This window comes from Prenolepis imparis, unplaced genomic scaffold, assembly GCF_030444845.1.
Source record: "Prenolepis imparis isolate NDT839.2.m4 unplaced genomic scaffold, iyPreImpa1.0 SCAF_1, whole genome shotgun sequence".
NCBI lineage: Eukaryota > Metazoa > Arthropoda > Insecta > Hymenoptera > Formicidae > Prenolepis > Prenolepis imparis.
The window spans coordinates 27,722,373-27,733,052 of NW_028141159.1; the positions used below are offsets into that span (position 1 = coordinate 27,722,373).

A 10,680-nucleotide genomic window follows, 5' to 3' on the forward strand; every position below is an offset into this window, starting at 1 on the left:
TTATAAAAAATACTATCTTTTTATGTATTAAAAACTTTATTTGTTAAAAGTAGGGTGCCAAGTTTACATAGGTGTAAAAAATGTGTCATTTGAACAATAATAAATCAGAAACAGTACATAGTATCTCTTTCTTATCAGTAATTTTGCCACTGTACACAGTTGCGGACTAAAAGGTTGTCCGCTTTTGCTATGATAAGTTTCGAAATACGGATTTTATTTAAGTACGAGGGTAAATCAAAAGGTAAAGGGACAAATAAAAAAAAGCACATTTATTTTAACCTATGTGGAAAATTTACATATCATTTTTCGACATAATCCCCAACAACATCGATACACTTGATCCACCGTTTAACAAGCTTCTGTATTCCATCCTGGAAGAAAGATTTGAGTTGGGTGCGTAGCCAGTTATGCACTATTGCAATGACCTACTCTTCATCCAAAGAAAATTTTTTTCCTCGTAGTGTTTTTTTTCTTTTTTTTTTGCTTTCTCATAGAGAAAGCTTTGTTTTTCTTTTTTTTTCATCTTTTCGGTCCATTAAAAAAAGCACTACGAGGAAAAACATTTTCTTCGGATGAGGAGGTCATTGCAGTGGTGCATAACTGGCTACGCACCCAACCCAAATCTTTCTTCCAGGATAGAATACAGAAGCATGTTAAGCGGATCAAGTGTATCGATGTTGATGGGGATTATGTCGAAAAATGATATATAAATTTTCCACATAGGTTAAAATAAATGTGCTTTTTTTTTATTTGTCACTTTACTTTTTGATTTACCCTCGTATATAAGCGCCAATGTATACGGCATATTCTAGCGGAGCAGACGTACAAGATGTATAAGAGGGCAAATATTAATATATTAAATAAATGATAATAAAATTGCTAAAATTCATAATTCAGCGGACAACCTTTTAGTCCGCGACTGTACATTCAATACCTCTATCTCGGAAATCGTTCGGAATAGGACACTCGTTTATATAAACTTTTTTGCTTAAAATGACCGATACTATCACCTCCTAGAGTAGTGATCTTTCCTCCCGGGGCACCCTGTATATTAGTGTATAATTTTGCTCATTAAAAATATAACAAATATTTTAGAGTAAAGATAACAATAAGAAAAAAACACATATATGTATCATTTTTATTTAACTGTTAATTGAATTTATAGTGATATAAATTGAATGCGAGTATGTTAAGCTCGAAAATAGACATTTTCTTTTTTATCAAATATAAATCATACTATTCTGTTTTATTACTTATTATGATCTTGTAGAAATAATATACAATATATGTGACGTATCACAGAGATAACCACTTCTCATACATTAGATATTAGACATTATTTCATAAAATTCAGTTTTTCATTATTTAATTAAGAGTAAGAAATAATTTGGAGGTATATAATGTATAATAATCTCATGAATTATTAATTTAAATGTTGATTGTGCAACAAGTTATATATTTTTCGATAAGTTTTATCTCTCGTATTATTGCTCTAGGAACACATCATTATTTGCATAGAAAATATTATCGTATTAAGCTATTAATAGCTGAAACATGATAAATCACATACACGCACACATACATTTTCCCTCTACGTTAGTCTTTATCATTATTAAGATAACAATATGATTCAAAATGACTTTCTCTGCATAATAAAAAATATCATCATAAGAGCAACATTAATCGTATAATTGCATTGCATTTATACGCTGCGTTTAATCGCATCTGATGAATAAACATCAATAAACAACAATCCACAATTTGAAAATATGTATACATACGTCAATCTATAATCGTTTAATCCTCGCAGTATATCGAAAATTATTGATTAATTTTCATCTGTCAAAAGCATCGAATTCTTTTGATATAGCACTTGCATATTGATAGATTAACATTAAGATATATATGCATATGGACATTATAAAAGTTGCGACGAACATTACATTTTGTTTAAACAAAGTTTTATATATGAAGTAGATCAAGAAAACAACGTAGACATATAATGTACTGTTGTAAATCATTTACAATTTTTTATTTGAAAAATACAATAATATTTAATTACAACTGGAATTGACCAATTATACTAAAGTATACTTGAGATCACTTTATAGACGATCTATCTAATTTGTGATAAATCAATCTCAAATCAAAACAAATCTTTTTATATAAGATATCTCATTTTAATTTTCGGATTGAGATTTCTCGAAAATCGAGACTTCTTTCGAAAAATGTATCATATAAAAGTTATAGGATTTCAAGGGGAATATCTCTTGCTGAAGCATAGTCTTATTCCAGATGGAGACATTTTTGATCTTTCGAGATTGTCATAATTTTTTTAAATAGAACCACTATAATTTTCTTACATAAATCGGTTCCTCATGATATTTGCCATAAAAATCAGGGTTTGAAAAAACCCGGGTTTTTTTTAAAAAGCCCAGCCCAGTGGTTTTTTGGGGTTTATTGGGTTTTTTGGGGGTTTTATTGAGTTTTTTGAGATTTTGTTGGGTTTTTTAATTTTTTTAATTTAATTTTTTATAATTCGCTAATGATTAAGAAAATTGGCTATTTAATTGGCACAATTCCTTATTATGAATTAAGTTTTATTTAATTTTTTTTATTTATTAATGTAATAGACCTTCTATTACATTAATAAATAAGAAAAATTAAATAAAAATTAATCACTTTAAATACTTCATTTATAATATTATTAAATTTTTAGCATTTTTGGATGGGTTTTATAAATGGGTTTTTAAGTAAGTTTTTTAAAGTGGGTTTAACCCAATAAAACCCACCGGGTAAAAATTGCTAGAGTGGAGTAAAAAAATGAATGGTTTACGAGATATTTTATGCTTTATCTGGAATAAGATTATGCTTACAAGATATTTCTCTTTTCTAAGGAAATCCTACAACTTATATATAAAACATTTGTCGATGAAAATCTTGTTTTTTGAGAAATCTCAATGCAAAATTTAAAATAAGACATCCTGTATATCATGCGTATCGTATATATTCTCTGATATACGTGTATTTTATTTTTCAAAATGTTTTCTATATTAATAGAATTCTGTTTCGAATTTTGCCGCAAAATTAATATAAATTATCCAAAATGAATGTGAAAACAATTTAATTCCGAATATATATTTCCGTTAATTATACGTAAGAATAGTCTTAGAAATAATATTTGCGCATTCGTGTATCTGTTCCTCCGTGATAATCAACGGTGGTGCCAAACGAATGATATGTCCATGCGTTGGTTTCGCTAAAAGTCCGCGTTCCTTTAATTTCAAGCAGACATCCATGGCGTCGATCCTTTTATCGATGACGATGGCGTTTAAAAGACCTTTCCCCCTGACCAGAGTGACCATGTCTCTCGGTAGCTTGTTCAGTTCGTCCCTGAACACGTGACCGAGTCTTTCCGCGTTCTCGGCAAGCTTCTCTTCTTCCAGAACGCGAAGCGCCTCGTGAGCAATCCTACATCCTAGGGGATTCCCACCATACGTGGATCCATGTTCGCCGGGTTTGATGGTGAGCATGACGGGATCGTTCGCCAACACACCAGAAACTGGATAAAATCCTCCGGACAAGGCCTTACCGAGAATCAGGATGTCCGGCTTCACGTTCTCGTAATCAACGGCAATTCGCTTCCCCGTCCTCGCCAAACCGGTTTGCACTTCATCCGCGATCCATAGAACATTGTGTCTTGTACAGAGCTCTCTGATTCCACTCAGGTAGCCGTCCTTCCGGGGCAGGGAAAAGTTTAAAGATAAAGTTTGAGAATCTTTAAATTAATGCTTTAAATAAATTCTTGTTACCTTAGGAACCACAACGCCAGCTTCACCTTGGATAGGTTCTACCATGAAAGCGCAGACGTTCGGATCAGCGAAAATCCGCTCGAGCGCAGGTAGATCATCGTAAGGAACGATCTCGAAGCCCGGCATGAATGGCCCGAAGCCACTGTAACTAGTCGGATCAGTACTTGAGGAGACGGCGCTCATAGTTCTTCCCCAAAAATTGCCTTCCGCGAATACGATCTTGGCCTGATTCGACGGTATACCTTTACAGGAATATCCCCATTTACGTGCCAATTTGCATGCCGTTTCCCCACCTTCTACGCCCGTATTCATCGGTAACCACTTGTCATATCTAAAAGGTATAAAATATTTAAGTATAAAAACATTTTTTCTCAAAAAATCTTTGTTTTCGGAATATTTAACTATTGCAGGACTTTTGGGACACCCTGTATAATAGAAACAGAATTAGTAAATTACAATACTTTTTATCAGTGCCATTTTTATTTAATAAGATCATTTGATTTAGTCTTACAATTAAATTCAATTTTATCTTATACAAGGTATATTGTTATAAAAAATCACGAAACGAAATATCTCGAAAAATATGTTTTATAAAAAAATGTTTCATTGTCAGATAAAAGTCGTATAGGATTTAAAAAGATTGAAGAAAACATAATTGTTTTTAAGTATGTAATATGTAATTAATTAATTATGTAATTTTAATTATGTAATTTGCAACCGCAGCAGCTACATATTTTTTTTTAAAAACAACTGTGTACTTTCTTCACATCAATTGCTCTCATTTATTTTGTACATAAAAGTATTGAGATAAGATCATCGAAAAATGAATATTTTATGAGATAATTCATAATTTATCTAAAATTATATTAAATTAAAATATAAAATATCTCAAACTATTCATTTTTTGGCCATCCTCTTTTTATAATTTTTTATGCCGAATATTACTAGAAATTGATTTATATAAAAGAATTAGGGTGGTTCTATTTTAAAAAATTCAAAATGACCTTGTCCTCTAACTTTGGCGACACTATCCAAGATCAAACTGATAAGTAAATAGACTTTTTTAAACACTCTACTTTTATTTAAAGCATTTTTTTTATATAAAACTTGCACATATAATTTACTGTCCTGATATTTTTTTTATACACCCTGTATATTCCGAACCTTATTATTCCCGAAATATTTAATGAGATTTTCGAAATAACACTAAATTCACTTTATATGTATATCTTATATGTATACAGGGTGCCCAATAATTCGCGAACCACCTTTCGTGGGCATGTAGAGCATGTTAAACTGAATAGAAAAGTCCTCTACAATTTTGCGATTTTTGCAATAATTATTGAGAAATTAATGTAAATCAGTTAATTCGCACAATAAACACGCGAGGAGAAGAGACACCCCACTCGGGGGTCCAGCGTTAGCGCTACTCGTATGTATAATATAGTTATTGTCTTTTGTAAAGCGCTCTTCTCCGCTTCATCACGCGTCTAGCAACCGTGTAACATTATACTGTTTCTTTTCGCCGCATGCTTAGAACGACATAAAACTGGGCTGTCTCTTCTCGCCGCGTGCTTATCATCGCGCAAATTGGCTAATTTTCTTTAATTTATTTCTCATTAATTATTGCGAAAATCGCAAAATGGTAGAAGACTTTTCTATTCAGTTTAACATGCTCTACCTGCCCACGAAAGGTGGTTCGCGAATTATCGGACACCCTGTATAGTTATATCTGTAGATTATTATATATATCTTTGCTTTCACACACGGATCTCATATTGTTACATTATCAATTAATCTTATCAATATAAGCTTAGGTTTCAAAGATAACGCATTACATACCCGAAAAGTTTCGTAATATATTCTTCGAATTCACCCAAAATATCGGAATAAAATGCTCTAGACGTCAGAGTTAAAGTTTTTGCTTGATCAATCATCGTTTTGTAGATTCTTGGATGACAGTGGCCTTGATTGACTGCTGAATAAGCACTTAGAAAGTCGAAATACCGTTTACCCTCGACATCCCACATAAAAACACCTTGAGCTTTGCACAGGGCCACGGGAAGCGGATGGTAATTATGTGCCCCATATTTTGATTCGCGTTCAAATACTTGTTGAGATGTAAGCTTTCTGCAACATTGAATGCGCTAAAAAGAAGAGATTTTTTAAGTTAATTCATTCTTAAAATATTTATACATATAAAGTTTTAATAATAAAAAGTTAATTATATATATAAAAATAAATTTTTTAATTGTTAAAAAAATTTTACCAAAATTAAAATGATGATTTTAAAATGACATCTTTGAATGACATTTTTATATGTGTATTTAATTATATTAAATATAATTATATTCTATGTGTAATATAAAATTGTATGAAAAATTAATTGTTAAAATAAAATTATATAAAATTAATTGTTAAAAATAAATTGTATAAAATTGTATACATTACCCGAGGTTGAGAACATAATAGCATTTTTGGTGAGTCTTTGATATTTAGCAGTGCCATTCTCGCTAATAGATCCATTGAGGGAATTATTGAAGTACTTGCTTGTTAAAAGGCGCACGACAATAAACTGTAGAACGAGAGAGTTTTTATATTAGAATTCTTTGATATATGATTTCATTATAAGTGGTAAAGCATTCACAAATTATATATGTATTACGAAGATCCAACAGAGAAGTGTAAGAAAAATAGACTTTATATGTTTTATTATTGTTTTGTGCAGCAATTATGATAAAAATGAAAGTTTACTTCCGTACAGCATTTTTATATGTCTTTGAAAATATTAATTTAAATATTAATTTTGTCAAAAAGAGAAAATATATTTTCAATTTATATATCTAAATAGTTATCTATTTATTTACAATTTTTTTATATATATTTTTAAAAATATTTTTATAGACGAATTTTAAAACTATAGAATATTATACACAATAATTATATTATATAATTATAATTATTAATTAATAATGATATATATTATATAATAAATTATTTAAAAATTATTCAAATCGTAGGATGATTATTTTTTGTTGATTTATTATTCCTTATTAATTCTTTAAAAGCCAGTAAGTAAATGTAAAGAACTTTAAATCAGTCATATTAATTATATTATCTTTATTTTCTAAAGCTATCACAAAAGATTAGGATGCTTAAATCTTTAAATAATAATTAATAATAATTAACGATTGAAAATCAGATGTTAATAAGAGTTTTTAAAGAAAAATGATTTGTTAAATCATCTTTCTACTAAAAATCATCTTTTATTCGCGATAAAATTTTCGGTCCAAATTAACGTTAATGAATGAACGAATGTATTAATTTTTTCCGGATATTTTCAACACTATCATCACTATAGCAACACGTACACGAACAAACTTATCCCAGCGGCTCTAATCAGACTCTGACGAATTGTGTTCTTCTTCTGCGTGCAAGTACAACTTTTATTTATCTTAATCGTACTATAGAGTGTGTTACTGAAGGATAACATATTATATATCTCTCACTTATTGTTAGACATACGTCAGTACACGTCCTATTACTTTCTAACTAATATATCCGTTCTTGTCGTATTATCGCCGATAACAGCAATAACATTCTCATATGATACGCTTTTATATAAAGTCTAACTTTTTTACACTTCTCTGTTGGATCTTCGTAATACATACACGCATACATACATATATATATGTATTATGACTGTATACAGGGTGTTTTCATTTTAACTTACACAGTAAAATATCTCGGAAATTAAGACTTATAGAAAAAAATTTTTCCAACAAAAGTTATAGGGTTTTGAAATATCATTTTATTGATCTTATCATTTTGACTTTAGATGGAGTTGCTAAAGTCAGGGCAAGATCATATTGAATTTTTTTAATGGAACCATATTTTTTTATATAAATCGATTTCTCACAATATTCTGAAAACACAATTATTTTTAAGAAAAAATATGTAATTTGTAACTAGCAACTACATATTTCTTTTTTTACAAACTATGTTTTTTTACAACTATGTATTTTTTTTACACCAATTGATTCCTCTCATTATTATGTAAATAAAAGTATTGAGGTGAGATCATCGAAAAATTAATATTTTACGAGATATTTTTTAATTTATATAAGATTATGTCAAACTAAAGTATAAAATATCTCGTAAACTATTCACTTTTTGACTATACTACTCTTATAACTTTTTATACAGAATATTGCAAGGAATCAATTTATATATATATGTGTATTGTATATATAAAATATATGGTGATTCCATTTAAAAAATTCAAGACGACCTTGATATGACCTTGATAATGCCACCTAAGGTCAAATTGTTCAAACCGCTAAATGGATTCTTTTAAACACTACTTATTATTCCTATGTCCATGGCCCCATGTGACGGCACCCTTATGACGTCACGATGACGTCATTAGTCGATCTGTGAGCGCTTATAACTCCAAAGCGAACGATGTGAATAACGCTTAAAAGCGCTTTAAGCGTGTAAGCGCCCAAACCGAACGCACCCTATACTGCTTAGGACCTTCGCACACAAATTGACATAACCGTAAATTTAAGACATAAACATAAGCTGAGAACCAATCAGATTATTGCTTTAGCATTATGCATTCCAGAACACAACAGAAATGATGATAAAGTTGGCCATAAGCTAAAGTAACTACAATTTCAACTGCGATTGAATGGTTGGATCTGATTGGTTCTCAGCTTATGTTTATGTCTTAAGTTTACGAATTGCCGTAACCGTAAACTTAAGGGGATCCTAAAGTTGGTTCTACCTTATCGACGGAAAGTGAGGTTAGATTTGAACATAAATCTATTTATTGGCTATACAGATTGTTTTTTACCTGAAATTATAACGCCTCCCCGTTTGTTAATATTAATATTTTAATTGTGCAAAAGGATTTATTAATCTGTATATAGTCAATCAAAATATAGGTACTTGAACTCATAAATTTATGAGTTCAAGTACCTATATTTTGATTGACTATACAGATTGATAAATCCTTTTGTATTCATCAAATTTTTAATATCTGTTATTAGATCTGTATTTATTTATTATTTTTTCTATCTTTTATATCCAATGACATTTTTTAAATTATTTATAATTTTGCTGAAAATGATCCAAAGTAATGATCACGAACGTCCGCTAATGTTTTTACTCGTGTTTTTATGTCTTTTTGATTAACGCACATACACGCACAATTCCGCAAATAAATGCGGATAAAATAGAACTTGCGGATAAAAATCGGCGGAACGAACGTAAAGGTGCCTTTTCATGCTGACGCTCGACGCTCATTTTTAGCGGCAAAAGACGTCATGTGACCAAAATTGACAAATTGGTATCTTTATTTTTGGTGACGTGACGTCTTTTGACGCTAAAAATGAGCGTCGAGCGTCAGCATGAAAAGGCACCTTAAAACAAGTCGAACCAATCACGAGCGTTCCGCCAATTCCGCTAAAGGTGCCTTTTTATGCTGACGATTGACGCTCATTTGTAGCGTCAAAAGACGTCACGTGACCAAAAATAAAGATACAGGCCATTGCACGTACAAAAATTTTAGTCGTAATCGCAAGGCCGTAAGCAAATCGTTCAATCACAGGCTGCATTCCGCAAAACACATATGCGCGCAGAATATCGTTTAGGTATCGCGCATATGCACACATATGCGCGCATATATGCGCATGTGTGCTTTACGAAACGTTCTCTTGAACAAAGAAAAAGCACGAACTGCTTCACGTCTGGGGTAAAAGCAGTTAATGTGTTCGACATCTTTGTTATTTTTCAAAAGTGAGATTTTCTTGTCATTAATATTTTAGATTAAAAATGGATGATGTAGTAAATTTTGAAGTGTACATAAATAAAAATACGACAATCACAATACAAACCGATCGAAAATCGGCCGAAAGAGCTAAGAAAGGTTAGTTTAATATACATATATATTTTTTATAAATTAATTTTTGTATAATTTATTGTACAAAATATTTTTTATATTTTTATTTTTTTAAATAATGCTTATTTACAAGAATTAATAAATAAAGAATTAAATAAACTAAATATACAAACAGCAATAATAAAGGATTCTCAAAATAATGAATCAAATAATGAATCAATAAATGAAAAGGAAAATAATTTTGAACAATTGATGAAAATGAAGGTATATATGATAGCATTTGCATACACTTAATAAAAGAGATCTCTGTTATTATTACTACTTTTATATCTCTATTATAATATTCTATAATTTTTTTTATTTATATAGAAAGAAGTGTTTTATCATGGGGGGAAAATGACACGCATCTTCTCATCACATATTATACAAGGAAAATGAAAAAGACTTAAAAAAAGGAAAATTGAGACAGGGACAATTTTGGGAAAAGATTGCCGCAGAAATAACAAAATTAACAAAATTTCATTAGTTTTATAATCTTAATATTTATATCTAATTTTATATTGCAAATAATTTTTGTAATTTACGTACCAAAAGTGTTTTTTAAAATCCTCGGCATTTAATTGATCAACTATTTCAACATAATTTTGAACTTTTGGTATTTCATTTAAATCAGCTCTATCCTCAACAATTGCATTTAGATTTAATAGGTCTTGTTCATCATCGCTTGAATTCGAAAAAAGAAATTCTGCAATTTTACTATCGTCACTATCACTATTTTCAAAAAAGTTCATGATTTGCAGCATTTTATAAAATTATTATATTGCAATCTTGTTAAAAATGAAATCAATTGACTGTTTATATCGAGCTATATATATGAGCTGTTACCTGTTAAGGCTGGTTTATAGAGGCCGAATCAAGCAACCGATTGGTTGAATCCTTAAATTTACGGTTACGGAAAAAGTT

The 10,680-nt window shown here is 30.0% G+C and overlaps 1 protein-coding gene across 1 annotated transcript; it reads right to left on the minus strand.

The window, feature by feature from the left end:
• Positions 1 to 1,368: 1,368 nt before the first annotated feature.
• On the minus strand, positions 1,369 to 7,377 carry LOC145938066 (ornithine aminotransferase, mitochondrial). Its single transcript, XM_083041427.1, has 5 exons — positions 7,184 to 7,377; positions 6,264 to 6,387; positions 5,655 to 5,959; positions 3,813 to 4,143; positions 1,369 to 3,737 (listed from the first exon to the last, which is right to left on the minus strand). The coding sequence occupies exons 2-5, from the start codon at positions 6,336 to 6,338 to the stop codon at positions 3,147 to 3,149; spliced, it is 1,302 nt and encodes a 433-aa protein (XP_082897553.1). The 5' UTR covers positions 6,339 to 6,387; positions 7,184 to 7,377; the 3' UTR covers positions 1,369 to 3,146.
• Positions 7,378 to 10,680: the final 3,303 nt, after the last annotated feature.